The sequence below is a fragment of the Setaria viridis genome, chromosome 2 (assembly GCF_005286985.2).
Source record: "Setaria viridis chromosome 2, Setaria_viridis_v4.0, whole genome shotgun sequence".
Taxonomy (NCBI): Eukaryota; Viridiplantae; Streptophyta; class Magnoliopsida; order Poales; family Poaceae; genus Setaria; species Setaria viridis.
In genome coordinates this window covers 26386676-26413606 of record NC_048264.2, presented here as the reverse complement: position 1 = coordinate 26413606, position 26931 = coordinate 26386676, and the positions used below count along the sequence as shown (strand labels likewise).

General features: G+C 46.4%; 1 protein-coding gene and 1 pseudogene across 2 annotated transcripts; both read left to right on the top strand.

Annotated features, from left to right (window-relative positions):
- The first annotated feature begins 128 nt into the window (after window positions 1-128).
- LOC117842888 (uncharacterized) lies at window positions 129-3201 on the top strand. Of its 2 annotated transcripts, XM_034723411.2 has the most exons (9): window positions 130-386; window positions 465-531; window positions 998-1026; window positions 1105-1313; window positions 1448-1566; window positions 2031-2135; window positions 2219-2285; window positions 2626-2779; window positions 2887-3201. In XM_034723411.2, the coding sequence occupies exons 1-9, from the start codon at window positions 204-206 to the stop codon at window positions 3040-3042; spliced, it is 1089 nt and encodes a 362-aa protein (XP_034579302.1). In that variant the 5' UTR covers window positions 130-203; the 3' UTR covers window positions 3043-3201. The 2 variants fall into 2 exon arrangements, with proteins under 2 accessions (XP_034579300.1, XP_034579302.1); XM_034723409.2 differs by having other exon boundaries at window positions 129-386; window positions 998-1313.
- A 1245-nt stretch (window positions 3202-4446) lies between these two features.
- Window positions 4447-8993, top strand: LOC140221889 (uncharacterized; annotated as a pseudogene).
- The last annotated feature ends 17938 nt before the right edge of the window (window positions 8994-26931 follow it).

Genomic DNA, 26931 nt, shown 5'->3' with positions numbered 1-26931 from the left:
GTAGTATGGTCATTTTATCCATCCTAGCATGAGGAGGTGACTCACCGAGTCAGCAAAAGTGGTAAATATGTAGCATCGTTTGTTTCATGATGGTAAATATACATGCTCCAACGTAAAATAGGCTAACGAAGGATCTTATCCGTAAAACTGACAAATAGTTAAATCTCCCTCACGGTAAGTCCACGGTAAACCGACCGGCCGCCATGGACCGCGAGGCGCTCCGCATGGTCTGCTCGCCGCAGTTCTGGCGGATGGCCGTCGTCTGGACCCTCTCCCTCCTCCACTCCTACCTCCTCGTCTTCCTCCGCGGCCGGGTGGCCGCCACCCCTCGCCGCCGGCGACCCCGGCCCGGCGGCGGCCGCCGCCCAATCTGCGTGGTTACAGGGGTAATACGCCCGCCCTCTCGCATGCGTGTGCCTCTTTCTGTCCTCCGCGTGACGAAGCCTTGCGTTTCGTGATTTCAGGCTACGTCGGGGCTCGGGAGGGCGGCTGCGGCGGCGCTGGCGCGGGAGGGCTACCACGTCGTGCTCGGTGAGTCGGTTGAGTGTCTATTCCCGCTGTCATGCTTGACTGGGCATTCCGTCGAACAGGTGTCCTGCATCTGAGTAGGATGCCTTCTGTATTGCCAAGGACATGGAATCATCAATAAAAAGAAGTTGTAGTTTCGTTACTACCTTTTGTTCTGTATTGCTTGCTGAATTCGTAAAACCTTCTGCACTGATTCTTCAGCAAGGACTTGCGAGCACAGGTTGCCCTCCTTTTCTTGGTAACTATGGCCTTCAATGGATCTGTGATGTCAAGTGTCTTGATATAATTGTTCATCTGTTGTTTGCAGTAAATTTAGCAAAACCTCTATTCTAGATTTTGTTCCATGTTTATTCATTCCTATCCTTGCTATAGTCACTGTAGGAAAAATTTACCTTTGACTTTTGTTCTTGCCGGATTTATTCATCCATGTTGATGTACTGAATCATTATGCAATTCTATTCTTTCTCAGCTGGACGTTCCACACAGCTGTTATTTGAGGTATTACATATGGTGTTTGCGCTAGACGTATTATGCTATTCTTTACTGCTGTTATCATTGCCATCCTCTGTGGAACAGACTGTTCAAGATATTCGGAGGCAACAACCAGATGCCCATCTGGAAACATTTCAACTGAACTTGGCATCCTACAAGTCAATAAAGAAGTTTGGAACTTCTCTGAAGCAGTGGATTCAGGAGACAAGTTCAGAGCCTGCTATCCAGCTTTTGGTTAATAGTGCTGGCATATTAGCAAAGTCGCATCGAGTAACTGAGGATCGGCTTGATGAGTAAGTGCTTCCATTGTTTGTTCTTGCAAAAGATCGTTGTTGTGCTGACAATATATGGTCTTTTCTTTGTTTCAGCATTACATTTTTGTTGTTCCACTAACAGTTAACTAAACATTGGTACATGCGAATTTCAGGATGATACAGACAAACTACATTGGTCCCTTTATCCTGACCAACATTCTTTTACCATTGCTGAAGAACAGCTCAGTGCCTTCTCGAGTGGTTAATCTAACATCTTTCACACACAGATGTGGTATGTGCTAAGCTTAAGTCTTTGTTGTCAACAAACTGCGTGACCTATTTCTGAACCTAAGTTCAATTGAAGTTTGAGCATGGACCGGTTAGAGCGTTGAACTCCGGGGGTCATTGAAACTCCCATCCAACCTGGGTTTGAAGCACAGCACCTTCTTAGAACAAAGCCTAGGGGAGGTCTCCCCCTGTGGTCAAGTTTTTTTTTAAAAAAACTTTTTAAAAAAAAAGTTCAACTGGAGCACAATATTAACAAAAGATAGCCCTGTTATACGAGTGCTCATATCATTTTTCATTTTATCTGATTTTCCTGGTTGTTGTGCTAGTAATTCCTGTATATGGTTGTGTTGTGGTTCAAATCTTGCTGTCCACAGAAGTGGCTCTGCTGTTTCGAAATTAATACATATTTGTACCATCTGCTCTCCATGGCATCTCCTCTTGCAGTAACCCATACAATTGCCTATGCAGTGTCAGGTATTGATGTTTCTGAGGATGCATTGAGAGGGATGAAATTTGGCCAGTGCTCAGCAGGGGAAAACTACCCCTTAGCTTGTACTTATGAGTACACCAAGCGTGAGTCTGTTTCTCAATTCTCAGTTTTCTAGTATGCTTCATGTAATGCTATCGTAACTTTCTAAATACATTTATCATTGCAGTTTGTTTACTGATGTTCTCATATGAGCTTCATCGACAGGTTCACATGTCATCTGGTGTCTCTGTCATGTATGTACCATTGATTATCTGCTATGTATTTCCTTCTACCTTTTTCCATACTGTAAAACCACATCCTTGCCTATTGAAGGAATAGGAGCCTATATTTTTATGTTGAAATTTTGGAGTAATTGTTTGTTGTCCCTAAGGGGCCTCACACTTTGTATATACAACGTTTTCTTTACCATGACATTTTGTTCTGTTCTTTAAACATAAGAGGAAAACCTTACTGAAACATATCTGTTTCAGATAACTTAAGCTTTAGCAACCTTCTTGTCCATCCTCGACTACCAGCTTGCTATCTAACATGCTTCTATTTGCACATATAACTTGCTACATTTCATGTTTCTAGTGCTGCTGATCCTGGTGTTGTGGAAACGAAGATCATGCGAGAGCTTCCTGAGTGTGTCTCTTGGTTCGCATTCTTGGTTCTACGCTTCCTGAAACTCCTGCAGGAACCTGATACCGGGGTTGGTGCCGTCCTTGACGCTGCTTTGGCACCGCCTGTAAGCTTGCCGTTCTACCCTGGAGAGCTTTCATTGTCTTGCAACAAATGGTGCACTAGCATTCGCTACTAACATTGAATCGTATAATTCCATGCTGTTGTTTTCAGGAAGAATCTGGGAAGTATTTCTTTGGAGGGAAAGGAAGAACGATCGGATCCTCCCGGCTGTCGTACGACACGGAAGTAGCCAAGAAGCTGTGGGCAGAATCGTCGGCGGTGTTCAAGGAGCTGCTGCTTAGAGAAGGCGATTTCAGGGACAGTTAAAAGAAATACGGAAAATTAGATAATTATTACATCTTGTTTGTATTTTTTGTAGTGAAGGAAATTTTAGGTCGGTCTTGTTCTGTATCTGCTGCTTCCTGTTAACTTGGAAGCAGCGATCATGAGGTAATGCTAGCGCTAAGAAAACATTGGAGATTCTTTTTTTTCCAATGTTTAAATGCATAATACGTATGCAAAAAAGGAAACCAAGGTATGTCCGAGACAATTCGTCGTTGCATTGTATAGTATGGTCTTCCGTCAGGGCCCACCGTAAGCCCAGCGCAAGTGGGCCGACCGCACTAGGCCCCTAAAAATTTGGGGGCCTGCCTTCAACAGTTGGACGTGCGCTGCCGGCCTGCCTGCCGAGGTGCCGCCCCGATCGGGGATTGGTCTGGAATTTTTTTATTTTTATATTTTTTTCGATTTTGCACAAATATATAGAAATATATAGTCGGATGGAAAAATTGCAGATTTGGGCTATCGCCGCCGGCTCAGGTGGCGGAAGGGCGTTACCGTCGCCTCAGCCGGCGGTAAAGGTCTCGCCAACGTTCAGCAGCCGGCGTAACTGCGGGCCGCGAGTTGAGGCGTTACCGCCGCCTCAGCCGGCAGTAACGCGCTTCCGCCGCTTGGGCTGGCGACAGTCGGCCCTTTATAACCCGCCCGCGCCCCTTCCCTCCTCCCGCACCAGGGCGCGCTCGCAGAAGCTAGAGAAGGGAGAGGGAAGAGAAAGAGGAAAGGAGGGAAGGAAAAAAAAGAGAGAGAGGAGGAGGAGGGAAGAAAAGAAAGAAAGAAAGGAGGAGGAGGTGGAAGAGGGAAGAAATTTCTTCCGTCTGTCGCAGGTAAATTTTTTTTAATCTCGTAGTTTAGTTAGTTTAGATCTAGTTTTAGAAATATTAGTGAATTTGAGATTTAGAAATATTAGTACATCTAGACTTAGAAGTAATAGTGGATGTAGATTTAGACTTGGAAATTTTTAGCTGTTTTTAGATAGGAAAAAGTATATTAGTTAGTATATCTGATTTAGCATATACAGTAAAGTAGAGTCAGTATTATTAGATTTAGTTGTTATGGTAAATGGCTAGAATAAATGAGTTATTAAATTATGTTTTTTTGGTAGGTATTCGAATAGATTTTTTTGATAACAATATTAAATTTGTTTGTTCTGGTAAATCACTGCGCTAAATGTAGTGAGTAAATTATAACTTTTTGGTTAGGTATTACAATATAGTTTTTCGGTAACATTATTAGATTAATTTGTTGTGGTGCATGTCTATGATAAAGTTAGTTAATAAGCTCGATTTAGTGTTACATAGTTGTTTGTTTATTCAATTGAGGTCGTTATTGTAGTTAATTTATGTATAGTGCTGAGAATAACTTGGACTGCCCATTTCATGTATGTTGCTAGGCATGTCAGATAGTGTCAATACTCAAGTGTACTATGGGCTGGGGAAGATTAGATATGGTCCAGAAGGGGTAGATTTGAGTGGATTCCCCTGTTTTACCAAGTGTGTTCCAAGAGCAAGAGAGAGAATTTAGGGGGTATATGCAAGTGGCTCTGTAGGGACTTAGGTGTTGACAGAGATCAAGCAGATGTGTCAGTAAGGTTTGTAGTGCAAAGATGGCCGGCAATAAACTTTTGGGAGTTGGTTCCGCTTGAAGGAACTCCGAGGTATCGAGCTTACATAGATGGTTTCACGAGAAGAGGTTTACCAATCATATGGTATGTCCAATTTTTCATTAAGGGTGGACCTAGCACTCATATTGAAGATCAAGTCGGAGGAGATGAAGTTGAAGTGGAAGAAGATGTGTAGAGTACTGCGGGTGGAAACGAAGAAATTGATGATGAAGAACAAGAAGGTGGAGATGCAGAACATGATGTAGCACCTCAAGAACCAAATGTAGAGGCTGATGAGGGGGAAGAATTTCCTGAGTTAGTAGAGCAGATGGAGATGGAAGGAGGGGTGGCCAATGTTGCCATGGAGGAGGACTCGTCGGATGAGGAAAATGATTATCCTGTACTGCGAAATTGGTCAAATTACGACCATTCCGCCCTATAGGTAAATGTGGGGGAAAATATTGCTTGGGAGTACAGGGAGAATGAGGTATGCGTGGGGGCTGTGTATCAAAGTGGGGATGAAGTGAAGGTGGCTATTAAGAGGTGGTCCACTTTGTGTTTGCAGCGTTAGTTCAGGGTGAAAAAGAGTAGCCCAAAGGTGTATGATGTCCGTTGTGTGCAAAATGATAGCCCATTCAGGATGCATGCATACAAGGGCAAATGGAAGGATTACTGGGAGGTGACTAAAGTGGTTGAGCACCAATGCTTGCTAGCTGAATTGGAAGGGACACACCGCAACCTCACTGCTGAATTTGTTGCTCAATACATGTACCCTCAGATAGTGGAGAATCCAAGCTTCGAGCCCAAGTCCATTATATGTGCCATAGAGGAGAAGTTTAAGTACAAGATCAGCTACAACAAAGCTTACCGTGCTAAGCAGAAGGCGCTTGAGATGAAGTGGGGTACGTTTGAAGCATCCTACGACAACCTCCCTGCCTTGTTGCACACCATTTGCCAGAGAAATCTTGGAAGCTTCTACGACTTGAAATCATATCCAGTTCTTCAGTTTCCAGGCAAACAAATCCTTCAGCGGTCATTCCTTGCGTTGGGTCCTTGCATTCAGGCTTTCCGGCATTGTCGACCAGTCATTTGCATTGATGGCACATTTCTGACTGGAAGGTACAAAGACACAATATTAACAGCTATCAGAACGGATGGCAATAATCAGGTGTTGCTGCTTGCGATCGCTTTTGTGGAGGAGTCTAGAGATAGCCGGTACTGGTTTCTCGAGAGGGTGAAGAACATGATTGTGTTGGACGTCGAGGGGGTCAGTCTCGTTCATGATCGGCACAAAGGCATTATACAAGCAATCGAGGACCTACAGAAGGGAAGTCAAGAGCATTTCAGGACGCCGATATGACCGGACTTGAAGAGTCGGTGGTGCATGAGGCATATGGGTGCGAACTTTCACAGCCAATTCAAGAACAAGACCCTTACGAAATTGTTCAAGCGCTTGTGCTACAAGAATCAGGAGAGGAAGTTCAAAGAAGCAATGCGAGGAACCAGTGAAGAGGGCGGTCAATAGTGAGGCCGACCAACCTGTGTCTTTGGAGGATGTCGGGCTCGACGGTCCAAACGTTAGGCAAAGACGGGGAAGATCCATCAGGACCTTCTCACAGTGGATTGAGAATGAACCGAAGGAAAAGTGGACATTACTCTTTGATGAAGGAGGTGCACGGTGGGGTATAATGATGACAAACCTAGCTGAGGTTTACAACTGAGTCCTGCATGGTGTTCGGGGCTTGCCCCTTATTGGTATTGTCGAATTTTACCTTTACCGCACCATGAAGTATTTTAAGGAAAGGTACTAATTGACTGATAACTCCATGCGCGACAACCACGTAATATTTGGGTACAAGATGACAGAGTACATGGAGGAAGCAATTAAGAAAGCTCATTTGCATCGTGTGAAAGAAGTGGGAGCCGTGGAACGCCGGTTTGAAGTTGTTTGTAGGGACAAAGTTCGAATGGGCAGGAGGCGTGAGAGACACACACATGAGTGCATCATCAGCAATGAAGGTTGTGTTTGCTCTTGCCACAAGCCAAGGTTGTTGCATAGACCTTGCACCCATATCATTGCTGCATGCTTGGAGGCGGGGGGTCTCCAACCCCGTCGTTTCATGCCGTACTATTTCCTCAAAGAAACCATATGGCAAACTTGGAGGAACAAGGTTTATGGATATCGTTTGCTGGGAGACTTTGTCAATGTTCCAGGTAATGCCGCCCGCTACATTCCTGATCCTGATCCAGAAATGTTCCAAGGAGTGGGGCGATGTGGGAACAGGCATATCCATAATGACATGGATGAATCTGAAGCTGGTCCTGATATCCGTCTATGCTCCAAGTGCCACGAAGCCGGTCACACCTACAAGAAATGCCCAGCAACGACGTAAGCAAGTGCTAGCACCCAATCTGCATCTAATAACTAGTAATGTAATGTACTATCTACCTTCAGTTGTGTTATTGTAACTTCAGTTGTCGTCCTTAGGTAGTGTAATATAATGTTTATTTGATGCCGTGGACAAGGACATCAAGTATTGTAATATTTATCTTGGACCCTTCTATTTGTATTGACTCGTATGTACCGTAGAGTTATGATGTTTATTTGCAATGTAACGTAATGCAATACTATATATTCTTTAGATGTTCAGTGCTTATTTCTTTCCATACTTGTGTTGCAGGTATGGCGTTGCACCCAGGTCCACAGGGTGTCGAGACCCCTGAGTTGCTGGACCCTACCGTGGACGGCCAACACAGGTCGTTCCACTCGACCGTACTTGGTACCAACCTAGGCACGTTTCGGGCTCGTATTCTGCTGGCGACCATGCCGATCGACCGACGTTGGATCCCGAGGTACAAATAATTAGTAATACTTTTTTGTTAAGTTGAACGAATAATTTTTGTAAACTAATTCATTTGTTCCGTGGTACAGGTTGCGTGCGGCGGGCCTTCTTCCTACGGCTAGGCTTGTGGAAGACGACATGGTTGACCGTTTAGCGCGACGTGGCCGCGAGAGACCCATACGGTTGCAGTTCGACATGTCATTGCTAGCAGCTTTGCTGGACCGGTGGCGGCCGGAGACGCACACCTTCCACCTCCCGGTCGGTGAGTTGAACCCCACACTAGAGGACGTCTCGATGCTACTGGGCCTTCCTTGTGCAGGGGCCGCCGTAGCCGCGATGGACGTCCCCCTCTCCTGGCGCGAGGAGCTGCTGGGTCGCTTTGCGAACGTTGCCCGCGTAGACAATGCCCCCTAGTACACCACTTTAAGCAGCTCCCACGGCCCGACGAAGGCTTGGCTCCAGCAGTTCAGTGTGAGTTTCTAATTACCAGCAACTACAAATATTTCTTGGCAATTTGTTTTAATTGTTGACACAACTACGAAATTGTTTTGCAGGCTGAGTACATGAGAGAGGACGCAGAAGACGCCATAGTAGCGCGTCACTTGGAAGCGTACCTGTTATGGCTCTTCAGCTGGACCCTCTTCTACATGTCGTAGGGGAACTCGGTGCCTAAGCACCTTCTTCCTTACGCGAGGGCCATTGCGGAGGCCCCGCTCGACAAGGTTCCATAGTACAGCTGGGGTTCAGTTGTGCTGGCGGCCACGTACAGGGGTCTTTGCATGGGCTGCGTGAAGGTAACTTCGACGGAGCCTATCTTCCTTGGCTGCCCGCTGCTGCTTCAGCTTTGGGCCTACGAGCGGTTCCCGATAGGGCGACCTCATGTGGACATGTCCCCCCTACTCTAGGGATTTTGATGAGGACGACGTCGACAGACCCACGATGGGGTCATTGTGCTGCTTGAGGAGGGTACGGTTCTTCCACTACTATTTTTCGATTCTTATTACAATTTGGAATTTTCTGAGGTACTAACTGAGAAATTGTGATTACATTTCTTGCAGGCAGTTTGGACGAGGCTTCAGACAAAGAAGTCTTACCCAGACTTCATCGGTATGTTCGACACTCTGGTCGACACTGACGTGAGGTGGAGACCGTAGCTTCGAGGAGGTGGAGGCCCGTGCCCCGCATGGCCTATCTTCGCTATGCCATCGGGACATGGCGTACTGGATGACGAGGAGGCCACTTGTCTTCGACATCTACGTCGAGGACTACGCGGTTCACCGTGTCATGAGGCAGTTCGGCCTGTACCAGGACTTTCGGCTTCCGGCAACGTCAGTGGTTCCTGCTTCCGTTCACAGGTACAGTCCAGCATTTTCATTCTCTTTGCATTAACAATATTTCATTTATGTAATTCGTGTAACGATGGTTCCATTAGGGCTACCCGTCAGGGTGGTGGTAGTGGGCCTGGAGTCCTATGGGCTCCGAGGATGGTTCACTAGGTCGCCCTGTGGGCGACCACACTAAACGAGGTGGTCCAGGAGGCCCGGCCACACGACGCCGACGCTTTCGCAGCATACCTTAGCTGGTTCTTACCGAGGACCAGGACGCGGGTCCAGCACATTCTGGCGGAGCCACCGACGGAGACCGCTCCAGTCACCCAGATGTACCCTCGCGCGAGAGACGTCAACTACGACCGCGCGGTAGGCTACTTGAATTTTTTTTACTTAACTTGCATAATTTGGTGTGACTAACTTGAAATTTTTTTTCTCCCCAACAGATCGACCTTATAGCGGATTTGGACAGGCAACTGACGTACGACATCGATAACTTCCCTATGATAAATTTGGTTCAGCAACGATCACTGCTTACGAGGGTCAGAGACGGCTGCAGGAGGTTCCTCAATGGCGTTACCTGTCGTGGCAGGCACGGGGACGTCATCCGTCCACCACGACCTTCGTACCCCCGTGCGTCCACTCCAGCTCCTACTCAGTAGGCTGGTAGGTCCTCTCAACAGCCCATTCGTCCGGCAGCAGCCGGCACCTCCTACGTCGTACCACCACCACTACCGCCACCGTCTTGGCACGCCACAGCAGGTCTGTCCACCATTCCTCAGATGCAATACACATGGTCATCTTTGTAACGACTTAGGTTTAAATCAGCTCAGTTTAATCTTAAGACAAGTTCCCTGATCTGGTCAACTCAAACTCCTTTAAGACAAGTTCCCTGATCTGGTCAACTCAAACTCCTTTAGCCATTATGGCTAAGTCTGGAAAATTAGTCTTATCTCATGCCTTAGGGCGGACTTATCTTTGGTAAGTTGAGCTGAACATCCAGAAATTCCTTTATGAAAGTTGGAGAACGAAGTCCCCGCTACAACTTTGTTAGTTGGACCTTGGTCCAATTCATCTCCGAAGGTTCCCAAATCTATAGCTCAAATCAGCCCCGACCCCTGACACCTAGCAAAGCGCCGTTTTTCTCTAAGTCCCGAAACCAGTGTTCTTCTGAACTTTGGAGCTTTGGATCCCCAAATCCACTACGTTTTTGGACTTGGTCCAATTTCAAGAGTTGGGCCTTGGCCTGAGTTCTACAACTCTTGTTAAGGGAGTCGAAGTGGTGCAGTTCGGAATTTGGGAGAGCCAGAGACTGGAAGATGGACCCAGAAAAAGAATCCCACGGATCTATCGGGCCAAGCGCGCCAGAGCGAGCGTGCGCCCTGTCTCAGAGCCTCTCCGCCGCATGGCTTAACCTCATCGACGAGCCCCACCTCGCCCAGTCGCTAGCCGTGACAAAATGGATCAGTGTGCCCCCTTCCCAATCGCGTGCGGAAGAGCCCTGCAGATTTTTCCGCCCCGTCTCGTCTCACCTGAAACCTTGCCAACCGCGCCAGGCGCCCTGCCGCTGCTGTGACCGAAGATTGGCCGCTGCCGCGCCAGTCCGCCTCGCCTCCCACACGCATCTCCTCACCAGGATCCCCGACCGCGCGCCCCAACGCCTTTCGGCTTTTTTGTCGTTCCTCAATCGCGCTGCTCACGCGCGTGCCCCGGCAGTGACAACTCCTTTCCCCCGCCTCGCCAGTAGCGTGCCATGGCAAAGCCGTTGGTTCTGCGCTTGATAGTGTTGCCGCTTGCCCTATCACCTCGCCTACAGCGCCCTCGCCTGCAGTGCCCTTCCCTCCTTCTTGCCGCACGCTGGCCGAGCCACCGCACCCAATCCGGCGCTTGACGCGACCAGACACACACTCGACCTCACCAATCCTTCCGTCCGGCAAAACCGCACCTGCCTAGCTCTGTCTTCAGTGCCCACTGACCGAAGAATCCTATCCCCGAAGCTCCGCTTCGCCGGCCAATGGAGACATCGACCAATCGCCACCACTGTAATGCACTCCATCCTTTTCGATCTCATCCTCGCGCTGCTCAAACTCGTTCACTTCCACGCAGCTATAAAGGGAGTACCAGAGGCTCCACTAAAGTTCCCTTCGCCATCGTTGCCTTGCCGCACCTTCCTCTGTTTTGTGCTTAAGCATTACCGCATAAGCTTTCTGTGGAGCTCCCCTTCCACCTAACACCTCGCCGCCACCCAAGCCTTAGCGCCTTAGTCGTTCCACCTGAGCTTGCTTCTTCCCGACCCAAGACTTCGTCAGTAGGCCCAAAGGTAAGCTGCCGACCCCTCTCCATTTTGCTCGACCCCTATCTATTTCACCCGACCCTTGTCCTCCTCGCCCGAGGGCTCGGCTGTATCCTTTTCTTTTGACCAAGGGTATCTGTGTAAAATTTTGGGGACTTCTCTGTGTTAAGTCTGAGGACCCCGGCACAGTTATTCCTTAGGTCTGAGGGTCAGATCATAAGTTTTTCCTGATCTGACTCTTTTATCTTGATCTCTATCAACAGAAGCTTGAGAAATTCATCTTAAATCGAGGAAAAATCCGAAAAGTGTGAAATCACTTGGGTTGGAATCCTCTTTCTGAGTAGAATCCAATAAAATGGGATTTCACACCTTTCCTATAGTTTTACTACAGTTTTGGGGCTATGGGGCTACCTCTTGCAAGTGTTGTTGAAATAACCATCTAAGTGTTTTAACCCCTGCATTTGCATGACGTGTAGAGCTAAACCTCACCGACGGCACGTACGAGCTGCACCCGGTGCCAGAAGACGGAGCTGTAGCTGAGCTGCCGCCTACAGGAGCTGAAGCCAAGCATTCAGAAGATCAGTTTGCTTCCACCCCATAACCCAATCTTTCTAAACTTGTGCATTCCTTCATCTGTATGTATGTGCATTTACGTTATAGGAGTTGTTTGAAACCATAGATGCATGACTTAGTTCCCTTGATCTGAATACTAGTACGATAAGTCCGAGTAGTTGTAGTGCTTAACAGGACTCAGTAAAAGTCGAGTGATTCCCTGTCACTCGCGAGTTATAGGAGTTGCTTGCTCTCCTTCGGGTTACAACTATAAGGACGGTGGACGGGGCAGGGCTCTATGAACTATTTTGGTGGTCGGTGGATCGCCCTGTCTATCTACATGAAATTGTTTAAGGTCAGAAAGTATTGGTGTTCGTGATCAAGTATTTGAAAGTACTAATCTTATACCTAGTATGGGATGGGGAAGCCTAGTACCTGATTGAACTAGGGCGTGGCTTATACCCCTGCTATCCCTGGAACGAGGTTCCCATGGTGCATCATGTGGGTGCAAGTGCGGTCACAGTACGGCAAGAGGTTGGGACTGTGGAGCATAGCATGCCAAGGGAAGTTTGGACCTGACACGTGCCTGAGAATTGATAGGGACGGCCGACCCTCTGTGGTGCGTGGATGTCGTGAGATTAGGTTCGCCATGCATGGTTAAGAAATTCGAATCGATTCATCTGCCTCTCACAGTTTAGGACTGCTTGATCGCTATGCTACACTGAGTAAAGATGGAACATGATGATGATATGAACCTTGATGCTTGTTCTATACATTGTTTGGAAACTATGTTTGCTTAGCATGAGTTGCCAATATAGACTGGTTAATGAACTTAGAATCTAAGCTAAAATATTGAAAATAAGGACCTACTGTAGTCGCTTTTGGCAAAACAAACCCCTCAGCCAAAGAGCCTTGCATGTCTAGAAGTTGGTGGAGTAGTTTCCCACCGGTCGATTAAGTCTTGTTGAGCTTAGTAGCTCAGCTTTGCTTGTGGCGCATCTTTCAGGTGATGTTGAAGCTCCTGAGTTCGCTGCGGTTGGCACTTGGCCTCCCCAGCTTCCTCCTAGGTGGACGGTCGAGTGGGGTCCCTCCACGGACGGCGAGGATAGGGATCGGTGATGTACTGATCGACCTCATCAGGGACATCCAACCCTGGTGTTAGCTTCCGCTGTTTTATCTATTCCGCTGTTCATGAACTCTGTAAAACTTTGATTTCCGAACCAGTGTTGAAAAAAATAAATGTACTTGTTTAATTTTGGATGGTCTGTTGGATTCTCTGAAACCAATCACCTTTATGTGAGCTCTGCTAATCCGGTCCTGTATAGTGGTTCTATCGGATGAAATCCGACGGACTGCCGAGTAAACTTGATTAAAGCATGTGATCGCATGTCAGGCGACTTCACCGTGCTTTAGTTAAGTTAATCCGAGCGGTTGGTTGAGGGTCATGGTGTTGAACGTCGAGGCGATGGACTGCTGATCCCAGGAGGACGGTAGGCCCGTCATAGGGTTGGAAAATCCCGAGGGCACCTGTGGCACCTGCTGTCCTACGTAGGGCGCCTGCTGCCCCATGAGGGGGGCCTGAAGGCTCCGAAGCTGCGCCTGCTACTACTGAGCATACAACGCCTGCTGCTGGGCGAGGAGGGCCTGCTGCACCTACTGCTAAAATGTCGGTGTGGGCGTGGCTGGACGGGAAGGGACGATGGCCATCTGTCAGGGGCCCGGGTACATCTGAATTGTACCGGACCAGGGGTTCCAGAAGGAGGGCCAGAGGCCGCCAGACTCTTGGGTGGCGCCGGCGGCAGGGGCCTTGCTGCCATTGCCACTGCCCTGCCGCTGTTGACCACCACGCCAACTGTTGGGATACGAGGTAGGCTACACTTAGCGCAAATCAAAATTTCTACCACGTAAAACTAGGAAGAACTGCCGTATAAGGATCAAGGGATTACCACTCGACGCACTACTGGTGCGGAAGATGTAGATTTGCGTCGATGCAGTGAAGACGATCAACATAGTCATACGTAGTCGATCAATGTAGTCGTACGTAGTCGATCACGTCAATGTCCAGCAGCTCCTCAGCAGCTCGTCCACGTGCAGCAAGATCGCCCTCGTGCCGTGGCTCGTCGTCGGCTCGTCGTGGCTCGTCAGCGGCTCGTCCAAGTGCTGCAGGCGCAACACCTCCAAGGTATCCACACGTGTAGGGAGGAAGAATTGCAAGCCGGACTGCTAGATCTGCGAGTCGCAACAGGCGAGGGCGTGGGAGGCGCGGCAGATGTGTTTTGCCAAAAGGTGTAAACCCTAGGGCGCCCCCACCCCTCTATTTATAGAGGTTCCTAACGGGCCTCTGGGTCCGAGGCCCATTAGTACTTCTAAACCTAAGCCAACTCGGATCACATCCGAATTGGGCTTGCAGCCCTTTAAGTGTGTGACCCTATGGGTTCGAATACGTATAGACATGGCCCGAGTACTCCTACTCGGCCCAATAGTCGGTAGCGGCCTCTAGCAAGACGTGCCAACTCCTATACGCACACGAAGATCATATCAGATGAACCATCACAACATAATATACATGCTATTCCCTTTGCCTCACGATATTTGGTCTAGCTTCAAGCCGACCGCTCTTTCTCGATCCTGTGATTCGGAATCCCTTTGTAGGTTAACTCTTAACCGTACGTAGCATGGGCATGCATTTTTGGATCCGATCACTCGAGGGGCCCAGAGATATCACTCTCAATCAGAGAGGGGCAAATCCCATCTTGATTGACCATGTCTCATAGCATGCTTCTTGACAAACCCGAAAGCTACCTTTATAACTACCCTGTTACGGCGTAGCGTTTGATAACCCCTAAGTAGGTCGATCCACATCTTGAATACATGCGACAATCTCAGGTCTAAGGACAAAGCATATATGTTGTTTAAAGAGAGAACTACTTCTCGTGTTGAGTCACTCCTAGCACATGTCTCCACATGTGTCCACATTATTAGTTCAACATCTCCATGTCCATGACTTGTGAAACATAGTCATCAACTAATACATGTGCTAGTCTAATATTCATGTGTGTCCTCACATGAACTCCGACTAGGGACAACTTTAGAATAACCATACAAGTAAAGAGTTTCACATATAATTCACATAATTGCAAATCAATTCAAGTAGCCTTTAATGGATATTCAATGAACACAATATACAAATCATGGATACAAATGGAATATCATCATCTCTATGATTGCCTCTAGGGCATACCTCCAACAGTCTCCCACTTGCACTAGAGTCAATCTAGAAGGTACCTAATACCCATAGCTTTTACATGCGCATCATGCTTAGCCTGCGGGAGTGGTTTTGTCAACGGATCAGAAATGTTCAGATCCGTGTGTATTTTTCATATTTTGATCTCACCCCGGTTAACGAAGTCTCGAATGAGATGAAATCGCCGCATTACGTGTTTGTTCTTCTGGTGGTTCCTTGGTTCCTTTGCTTGCGCAATTGCCCCATTATTATCACAGTAGAGATTCAATGGGCTGAACGCATTCGGGAACACACCAAGCTCAATAAGGAAATTCCTTATCCAAACACCTTCCTTCGCGGCTTCCGAAGCCGCAATGTACTCGGCTTCTGTCATAGAATCGGCCACCGTCTCCTGTTTGGAACTCTTCCAACTAACAGCACCACCATTTAGCGTGAACACAAATCCTGATTGTGACTTTGAATCATCTCTGTCGGTTTGGAAACTAGCATTGGTGTAACCTATTACAACGAGCTCCTCCTCACCTCCATAGACGAGGAACATATCTTTAGTCCTTCTCAAGTACTTAAGAATGTTTTTCACCGCTGTCCAGTGACTCTCACCTGGATCAGATTGGTGTCTGCTTGTCATACTTAGCGCATATGAAACATCTGGGTGAGTACGTATCATTGCATACATGATAGATCCAATAGCCGAGGCATATGGCACTCTACTCATGCGATCCCGCTCATCAGCAGTCGAAGGACACTGAGTCTTGCTGAGATGTATGCCATGTGACATAGGCAAGAACCCTTTCTTTGCCTCTTCCATGCTGAACCGCTTCAACACTTTGTCAATGTAAGTATCTTGGCTTAAACCTATAAGCCTTCTTGGTCTATCTCTATAGATCTTAATGCCCAGAATATATGCCACTTCCCCTAAGTCCTTCATCGAAAAACTATTTTTCAGTGAAGTCTTTACGAACTCAAGCATAGGAATGTTATTTCCAATCAGTAATATGTCATCCACATATAAGATTAGAAATACTAAAGAGCTCCCACTAACCTTCTTGTAAACACAAGACTCTTCTTCGTTCTTGGTGAAGTCAAACCCTTTGACCACTTCATCAAAATGAATGTTCCAACTCCAAGATGCTTGCTTCAATCCATAAATGGATCTCTGAAGCTTGCATACCTTTCCAGCATTTTTCGGATCGACAAAACCCTCGGGCTGTATCATATACATGTCCTCAGCTAGGTTTCCATTCAGGAAAGCTGTCTTGACATCCATCTACCATATCACATAATCGAAATATGCAGCTATAGCTAGAATAATCCAAATGGACTTAATCATCACTACGGGCGAGAAGGTCTCATCGTAGTCAACTCCTTGAACTTGTCGAAAACCTTTTGCGACAAGTCGTGCTTTATAGATGTGAACATTTCCATCCATGTCCTTTTTCTTCTTATAGATCCACTTGCACTCTATGGCTTTAACACCATCAGGCGGGTCAACCAAGTTCCAAACTTTATTGTCTCCCACGGACTCTATTTCGGATTGCATGGTACTCTGTCATTTTTCGGAGTCTAGGTCCATCATTGCTTCTGCATATGTCGCAGGCTCATCATTGTCCAACAATAATATTTCCCGCATTTCGCGGAGCCTTGCCGACCTTCGTGGTTGTGGCGGTGCTTCTCTTGCCATGGGTATCTCAACTTGTTCTGCTACGTTAGCATCACTCATTGATTCTTGCCCGATCGGCTCATCCTGAACTTCTTCAAGATGCACTGTCTTTCCACTCTTTTCTCCTTTGAGAAACTCTTTCTCTAGGAAAACCCCGTTCCGAGCGACAAACACTTTGTTTTCTGATCGGTTGTAGAAATAATTTCCAAAGTTTCCTTTGGATATCCCACGAAAATGCACTTATCCGACTTGGGTGTGATCTTGTCCGACTGAAGTCGCTTGACAAATACTTCACATCCCCAAATCTTTAGAAAAGACAAACTAGGAACCTTTCCAGTCCATATCTCATATGGTGTCTTAACTACGGATTTAGATGCTATCCTATTAAGTGTGAAAGCTGCTGTTTCTAGAGCATATCCCCAAAATGACAACGGTAGGTCTGACTGGCTCATCATTGATCGAACCATGTCCAACAAAGTACGATTACGTCGCTCGGATACACCGTTTCTCTGAGGTGTTCCAGGCGGCGTAAGTTGTGGAACAATTCCGCAACTCTTTAGATGATTGCTAAACTCATGGCTCAAATACTCGCCTTCACGATCAGATCGTAAGGCCTTAATTTTCTTGCCACGCTGATTTTCAACTTCATTTTGAAATTCCTTGAACTTTTCAAAGGTTTCAGACTTGTGCCTCATCAAGTAGACATAGCCATATCTACTAAAATCATCAGAAAGTTATGAAGTATTGGAATCCTCCTCTAGCCGTCGTGCCCATTGGTCCACATACATCACTATGTACGAGTTCCAACAAGTCTACTGCTCCCTCAGGAAATCCTGTGAAAGGCGTCTTGGTCATCTTGCCTAGCAAGCAAACCTCACATGTCTCGTATGATTCAAAATCAAATGAAGTTAGAAGTCCATCAGAATGGAGCTTCTTCATGCGCTTTTCACTTATATGACCCAACCAACAATGCCACAAGTAGGTAGGACTCAAATCATTAGGCTGAGGCCTTTTAGCACTTACATTACAGACAGGTGAACCATCAAGATTTAAAACAAATAATCCATTCACAATGGGTGCAAAAGCTATAAACATATTATTCTTAGAGATCACACAACCATTGTTTTCACTCGCAAATGAATAACCATCCTTCATAAAGCATGAAGGAGACAAAATGTTTCGACTTAAACTAGGAATGAAATAACAATTATTCAACTCCATAATAAATCCTGACGGGAGGTGGAGTTGCATCGTCCCGACGGTCAACGCAGCAACTCTTGCATTATTGCCCACGCGGAAATCAACTTCTCCTCTTTCCACGCTTCTACTTCTTATCATTCCCTGCATCGAATTGCAAATATGAGCAACCGATCCGATATCAAATACCCAAGAATTAATAATTGTATCAGCGAGAAAAATGTTGTCTATAACATTAACAACAAGCGTACCTGAGGTAGAAGTACTCTTACTTCCTCCATTCTTCAACGAAGCTAGGTACTGCTTGCAGTTTCTCTTCCAGTGACCAAGTTCATGACAGTAAAAGCACTCTTTGTCTGGAGCAGGTCCAGGTCCAGCTTTAACCTTGGGCGTTGGGTTTGGCTTGGACATTCCAGCCTTGCCCTTCTTCTTCCAAGAATTGCCCTTCTTCTTAAAGCTAGGCTTGTTCTGTATAGCCATCACATGGCTGGTACTAGCGCTTTTCTTAATGTCTACCTCTGCTGTCTTGAGCATACCACACAGTTCATTCAGACCCTTCTCCGTCCCATGCATATGGTAGTTCGAGATGAAGTTCCCATAGCTAGGCGGAAGAGATGAAAGAATGAAGTCAGTGGCCAACTCTTTGCCCATTGGGAAGCCCAGCTTCTCCAATCGCTGAGTGTAACCAACCATCTTGATTACGTGTGGTCCTACTGCTGCGCCTTCTGCTAGCTTCCTCTCCACAATGGTCTTAGACACATTGAACCTTTTAGTCCTGGCCTGTGTTTGGAACATGTCTCTAAGCACCACGATCATATCGTGCACCTCATGGTTTATTTCGAACTGCATCTGCAGCTCGGGTTCCATGCAAGCAAGCATAAGGCAGCTTACTTCGAGGTTAGCATCACATGCTTTCTTGTAAGCATTCTTAGCAGCAGCGGGTCCATCATCAGTAGGTTCTTCTAGTAGTGGGTTGTCTAGAACATCTTCTTTTTTCTCAGCCCTGAAAACAATTCTCAGGTTACGGATCCAATCCAAGTAATTTGTTCCATTCAACTTGTCCTTCTCAAGGACCGAACGCAAAGCAAACGGTGTAGTGCTGCTAGGTGCCATTTAATCTACAACAAAAGTAATGCAAAATACACTAAGACAAACGTATCCATGATAGAGCAAATCACATTAAACTATTTTAACAGAATCTACTCCCACTAAAATCAATATCCCTCTATTGAAACTTAGTGATTCAGGATCCACAACTAGCAAGTCTACTAGTGAGCTTTAGCATCACCGCTAGCAAACAAGGTAGATCGGTAAGCAACTTTTGCTAATCATATCACATATGACTCCTGTTGTTGGGTGACATCTCAATATCTCGGCGCCCAACCTTTATGCCCCAAGGTCCTTAACCGTTAAGATAACCTTGTTAAGCAAACCAACCCTTATGCGTCTAAGTGTCCGACACAAACCCGTCTAGTCAAGGAAAACTAGTGGCACCCTAATTTCATAGACCCACCACTAATTGTACAAGACATGGGACGATGCAAGTTTTAGTTGGGAGGGCATACTAACTTAAACTTTGTGAGGGATCGTTCTACTTCTAACATCACAGCATGCAGAAAGTAAAACATAAACAGTATGGCCCGTTTTCATATGGTGATCTCCATCTCCATAGAACCTATTCACCATGGTGATCTCCATCTCCATGTTCCATGTACGCCATCCTCCTGGTGATGAGTCCTCCAAGAACTAGAACATGCCATTACGCCTAATAGCTAGTAAAGAAGCTAGTAATGAAGATTACATAGTTGCTTGGATCATCACAGATTGGTACGTAGACCATTAAATACAATAAAGTGACAACACATATGGCTCCTGCCGTGTTGCCGTATGCGCGACACGTAGGTCACGAATGAGTTACACACATGCATCACATACACAAAGGGCCACACTGATCACAAGATACATACATCCTGCAAAAATAGGGTTAAGCGTCCTAACGTTCCAAACTTCGGAGGCCCGAAACTCCATCTTCCAAGCCGAATTTGGAAATCTAATTTCGCCAAAAATGACAAAGCAGTTGAATTTCATGTGTAACTTTTTTTGTAGATCAATTTTCATATAAAATTCGCCCCGATCCGAGATCGTACCGAAAAGTTACGGCTGATTTACCGAAGCATACGCATACGGCAAAAATCCCGACCCCGGTAGTAGATCCCATCTACTATTGCACATCTAATGCGCCTGGCGTATGACTCTGGATTTTGATTTGACCAATCATACTGATCTTCACTCACTGCAACTGGAATTATGTGTATCACTTAACTCCGATGGTGAAAACCGACCGGTAGGAGTATGTCGTTACACTACCATTGCAGCAAGGGCACGAAACCAGGACATAGATCAAACTGAAAACTCGCATATCTCCATATGCACACATCCCGAATCCAAAACTAAATAGCTACGGCTCTGATACTACTGTTGGGATACGAGGTAGGCTACACTTAGCGCAAATCAAAATTTCTACCGCGTAAAACAAGGAAGAACTGTCGTATAAGCATCACGGGATTACCACTCGATGCACTACTGGTGCGGAAGATGTTGATTTGCGTCGATGCAGTGAAGACGATCAACGTAGTCGTACGTAGTCGATCAACGTAGTCGTACGTAGTCGATCACGTCAACGTCCAGCAGCTCCTCAGCAGCTCATCCACGTGCAGCAAGATCGCCCTCGTGCCGCGGCTCGTCGTCGGCTCGTCGTCGGCTCGTCGTGGCTCGTCGGCGGCTCGTCCAAGTGCTGCAGGCCCAACACCTCCAAGGTATCCACACGTGCAGGGAGGAAGCGTCGCAAGCCGGACTGCTAGATCCGCGAGTCACAACAGGCGAGGGCGTGGGAGGCGCGGCAGATGTGTTTCGCCAAAAGGTGTAAACCCTACGGCGCCCCCACCCCTCTATTTATAGAGGTTCCTAACGGGCCTCTGGGTCCGAGGCCCATTAGTACTTCTAAACCTAAGCCAACTCGGATCACATCCGAATTGGGCTTCCAGCCCCTTAAGTGTGTGACCCTATGGGTTCGGATACGTATAGACATGGCCCGAGTACTCCTACTCGGCCCAATAGTCGGTAGCGGCCTCTAACAAGACGTGCCAACTCCTATACGCACACGAAGATCATATCAGACGAACCATCACAACATAATATACATGCTATTCCCTTTGCCTCACGATATTTGGTCTAGCTTCAAGCCTACCGCTCTTTCTCGATCCTGTGATTCGGAATCCCTTTGTAGGTTAACTCTTAACCGTACGTAGCATGGGCATGCATTTTTGGATCCGATCACTCGAGGGGCCCAGAGATATCACTCTCAATCAGAGAGGGGCAAATCCCATCTTGATTGACCATGTCTCATAGCATGCTTCTTGACAAACCCGAAAGCTACCTTTATAACTACCCTATTACGGCGTAGCGTTTGATAACCCCTAAGTAGGTCGATCCACATCTTGAATACATGCGACAATATCAGGTCTAAGGACAAAGCGTATATGTTGTTTAAAGAGAGAACTACTTCTCGTGTTGGGTCAGTCCTAGCACATGTCTCCACATGTGTCCACATTATTAATTCAACATCTCCATGTCCATGACTTGTGAAACATAGTCATCAACTAATACATGTGCTAGTCTAATATTCATGTGTGTCCTCACATGAACTCCGACTAGGGACAACTTTAGAATAACCATACAAGTAAAGAGTTTCACATATAATTCACATAATTGCAAATCAATTCAAGTAGCCTTTAATGGATATTCAATGAACACAATATACAAATCATGGATACGAATGGAATATCATCATCTCTATGATTGCCTCTAGGGCATACCTCCAACACCAGCCTCTGTCCTGCTTCTGCTTGGATAAGCTACCATCGGAGGGCCCCTCCCCTCCCCTTACCACCCCTTTTGCCGCACTTGGAGCCGTAACGCCCGGCAGACTGGTGGGGAGGCGCAGAGGGGCGAGAGGAGGAACCAGTGTTGACACCGGTGAGGTGCACCATGGACGGAGTCGAGAAAGGAGGCGCCATCATGAGTTCCTCGAGAAGCAGATCACCGCGAGCCTCCAGGAAGGAGCGAAGAGTACGAGAGCGCCGGATGTCACAGCCAACAGTGGCGAACTTCTCATTGAGCCTGCGGATGATGTTAAGGATGAGAGTGCGGTCGGAGACTTGCTCGCTAGATGACCGACAGCATCCACCATGCTCTTGAAGTGGCGGCAGTAGTCCGTGATGGACAGGTTGCCCTGGACAAAGTTCCGAAACTTGGCATCGAGGTACAGGGCCCGCGTCTCTTGGTTGCCGAGAAACTGCGTCTCGATGGCGAGCCAGGTGGCGCGGGCGGTGGCGCTGCACTCGCCGCGATCCATGATGACATCGATGAGGTCGTTGGCAATGGTGTCGTAGAGCCAAAATCAGACAATGCAGTCCATCCTTCCCCAATCCGAAGAAGCCAGGGCGGGAACATCACGAAGAACATGATCCTGCAGTGAGTACTTGCCGATGGTGAGAAGAAACTCCTCACACCATCAGGAGTAGTTGTTGGCGGCGGTGTCGAGGATGACAGGGATGAGGCTCCAAATGTTCTGCACGGCGACGGCTTGGGCGTGCAGGTTGAGGATGACGGCGGCCTCATGGAGCATCATGGCCTGATGAGCGTCGAGCGTCTGATTGGAGACGTTGGAGAGGTCGTCACTGGCATCCTCCTCATTGGAGTCAGACGGGGCGCCCTTGCACTCCTGGGCGGCGCGAGCCAAGGCCTCATGGAGGTGGGCATCTGAAAGTGCATTTGGCCCCCTAAGTGGGTTTTGGTGTTGATGACATGCATAGTTAGGGGACTAATAATTTTATCAAGTGAATAAAAGGTTCTAACTATGGAGAAGTGCAAAGGTGTACGAAAAGAATCTCAAGAAACCCCAAATTGCAAAGCTGGAATGGTGTTAAGCTCAAAAGAAGACTCATTTATAATTTCTAATTTTGAATTTGAGTATAGGAACGCCATACTATAAAGGGGGATGCGGATGGATACCTTGAAGATGCTAAAGTGCTCTCTTGAGATGCTAACCACCCATTGAGAGACACAAGTCACACACTTGCACATCCCTTACTTAGCCTTTTTGTGTGTGTCGGAAGTTCTGACGGGGTGTCGGAAGTTCTGACACCAATCGGAAGTATCCAGTTACTCCCAATGGGGTCCTCTGTGGATTTAATTTGAATTATCGAAAGTTCCGATACTCCATCAGAAGTTCCGATAAATATGCGTCGGGTGTTTCTTGAAACTCCCGACAAGGTTCCTCGGTCATCTGTTCTAACTTCATCGGAAGTTCAGACCCTATGTCAGAAGTTTCGACAGGTACATAAATGTACTGTAACAGCTAGTTTTGAGGGCTCAGGTATAAATGCCCCCACAGCCCCCCCCCCCACACACACACACATTCAATGCTGCTGACCAACTCGTGAAGAACACCCCCTTTGAGCATTGAATACTCCTCCCCCTCACCTCTTAGAGCTAAATCCTTGAGAGTTTGAGCTAGGGTTTGGGTGAGAGCAAGATTAAGGGTGCTAGATTAGATATTTTGAGTGTGAGGTTCAACAAGTTGATCTCAAGAGCATTCCAAGCATCCTCGGCTTCGATTCGCGTTTGTTACTCTTGAATCTTGCTTCTAGATGGCTAGGCGTCGCCCGTTTGAGCGTTCTCTTTGTGTGGTGTGCCCGGGAATGTTTGTATCACCCATCCTTCATGGATTCATAGTAAGTGACTCAATCCTCCTTTGTGGTTGATTGAGGGAGGTAAAGGGTTAGTGAGGACCCAACTCTTTGTGAGCTCCTCAACAGAGACGTAGCTTCCTTTGTGGGAGTGAACTTCGATAAACAAATCCTTGTCTCTTGTGCTTGTTGTGTTCTTCGATTTCATTTTGACCTAGAAGCTTGAATTTAGCTGATCTATCAATTTGTGTGGTTTCTTGATCATACATCACCTGGAGTAGTCTCTACGCTTCATTTACTATCTTTTGATTCAAATAGAATTGGCAGATTTAGGTTGCATTTTGAATTTCGTTCAGCTTACTCTATTCTGTCGGAAGTTCCGATCCTATACCGGAAGTTCCGGCACAGTGTCGAAAGTTCCAACACATCTAATACCGCTGCGATGTTTTTCAGGAAAATTTTTAAGTGAGCCTATTCACCTCCCGCTCTAGGTATCACAAGATCCTTTCAATGTCGGCGGCATCGCGTTCCTACGCGGCAGTGGCGGCCTCAGCCTCTGCCATGACGGCACGAGTGAGGGCGGCAGCGTGGGCTTCCTTGCGGGTGGCGCGGCGCTAAGCAGTGTCGGCGGTGCTAGCATCAGCTGCATGTTTGGCGGCCTCGGTGGTGGCGGCATCAGCCACGACGGCGGAGGACTCAGGCGGCAGGGTGCCGGCCATGGGGAGGGCAGCGGAGTTGGAGGGCCGGTGCGGGAGCAGCGTCATAGGCAGGCGCGCTGAGAGTAGTGCCGGCAGGGACGCGTTGGGAGCGGCGCTGGGTGGAGGCGCGCTAGAGCGGTGCCGGCAGCGCGCTAAGATGCAGAAGGTAAGGAATCGGGGATAACCCAAACTCGTGATACCATGAAAGCAATAGAGATTGCGTGGAAATAGTAGATAGATTAGGGTATACAACAAGTACAAATATATAGGCAACCCTTGGTGAGGTTTATAGAAACACAACTGACCAAGGGATAAGACTGCCCATCCTAATTCATCTAGGGCACGACAAGGAGCCGGCCTAGGCCTGGCACACAGCCAAGGCTCATGTACACGCATACAGCACATATAGCACATACACATCTCTAACAGAGATATTGTAGTAACTTTTGGGGTTTATTACAGTAAGGATATATTGGGTGGAGAACCAATAGCATTGGCTATAATTTCAATATTGGCCCTTTCATTATTTGTTCTGTGATGGTTTTCCATTGATGTGCTTTGCTTGTTGTGACCAAGATTTAACCTTTACTTCCTTTTCAGTGTTGGAAAGATGTTAGCGAGTAAGAGGGGTGCTTTCTTTTCCTCAAAAAAAAAGAGGGGTGCTTTCTCAAACCAGAAAAAAAGAACTCGCAGTGATGGAGAGTCATCGATTTGCTGGTTCTTCCTTTTTCTCTTCATGTTTTTACAGCTCGATCTATTTCAGCACTCACATCTGTGTTGTACCATGTTTCTTCGACAAACTTATTACCTGGGGATACTCAAGATATTTGGAGTCTGTTGAGTAAAGACATTGCATCAAATTTGCGCAAAACTGTTGTCTCACTTGTTCTGACAGATGGTGATGATGCTGTTGTATCCTTAGTTTTTGAAGTATTATTTAAACATTGTTTGTTATGAATGATTTAAATTAAGATATTTGTGTAGCATATGGAAGTCACTCTGCGTTCTCGGGCATAACCATAGAGTGCCAGACCAATGTCACAAAGTTTGTCACAACTGGAATTTTGGCTAGTGCTTTACAGACAGGCTATTATAAAGAAGAGGTTTGTGCTGCTAATTATTATTAATTCTTGCTTGTGTAATTAAGATAATCATAGTCATTTTATAACGTTTCCTATGCTTTATATTATAGATCAAAGTATACTGTGAAGAAATGTTGTCAAAGGGCATCTGGATCAATACGATTCTAACTGTCAACTTGCTGTTGTCAAAGTCATGTCTGCCCTTGATGTTTATTGTGTACATCTTAATCATGGGATGGAATGTATGCCCTGTAAGCAGCTAATAGCTGTAGGGCGTCGCTTTGATGGATTAATAACAACCAGTGGGGAATTTCGTATGGATCTGAAGATAGAGAATTTCCTATATTCTCTTGTATCTCCAAGGTACAGCTACATTCATATGAGTGTTTAATCTTTTGATTAGAAATGTATATACACTGAACTGTACTTCTCGTAGATGTTTACTTCTATTTGACACCATTGACTACTGCAAAAAGTGTGGCTTCTAAGTCTTTTTATCTTGTACAGTAAGTTTGAAATGTTGAGTGGTTTTTGTATTGGTTACATTTGCAATTGAACATGATTTTAAAGATATTATACATTTGCACATAATTTATATAAAAAAAGTAGCAGTTAAAATTTGCATAGACAGTTAACATAGATAGGGGGAGTAATGCTATACCATTTTTTCCACTGGAACGCATGCTGCTTTTTTTTTCTAAAATTGGCTAGGGGCAGCATTTTTTGATATTGATGGAAACTTTGTTGACATGAATCACTGCATTGTATTGCCACCAAAAGTATTTCCCAAACGGTCAAAATCAAGGAAGGTATTTTGCTATGTTGGCATGAACGGTTGGTATGAGACTACAAGGTAAGCAGTTTCGTTTGTGAAAGAACATTGACTTTGTTATATACTTGTGTTGACGCCGGATTTTGACACGTGTTTTGAATCGGCATCAAAAAAGGAGAAAGGCGGGCTGATACGGTAGACTAGAAGCTACAGTTAGGAATCGGCCGATTGAAGCTACAGAGTTTCGGTCGACTGGCAAAAGGGATAGGGGAAGGTTGGCCGATTGGGAGCTAGAGCAGCTTGGCCAGTATGGGCCTAAGGTGGGTCGGAGAAAAGATTAGCTGAAGAAGGAGATTGGCCCGTGGAGATATGATAACCAACTCCGATATGAGTTGTATTTGTAAATATTTGTTATCATTTAAAATTAGAGATAGATCCTAGTCGGTTAGAAAATCAGTTGTAACAGGCTATAAATAGCCACCTCTAGAGGTTTGTAAAAAAAACAACACATCAATCAATACAACCAATCTACTTTTTTCTCGTACTTTACTTCCAAGTCGGCGACTTCGCCAAAATATTTTTTCTTTCACGAGTTCGTACGGATTGGCAGGACTGCATTGACACGATCTCCGGCCGATTCTGTAAGTTCCGATTACCGAATAATATCTAAGCTTTAACTTCGGGCGCATCGCTGTTGTTTCGTTTAGATTTATTCACCAGTTATCGATATCAACTAGAGTCGTAGGTTTTGCCTGTTATTTTAGTTTTTATCACCAGTTATCAAGCTTGAGATACGAACTGTCGGATTTTATTACTTTCGTTCTTTGTTATCATACAGCCGATTAGATCTATCCCAAG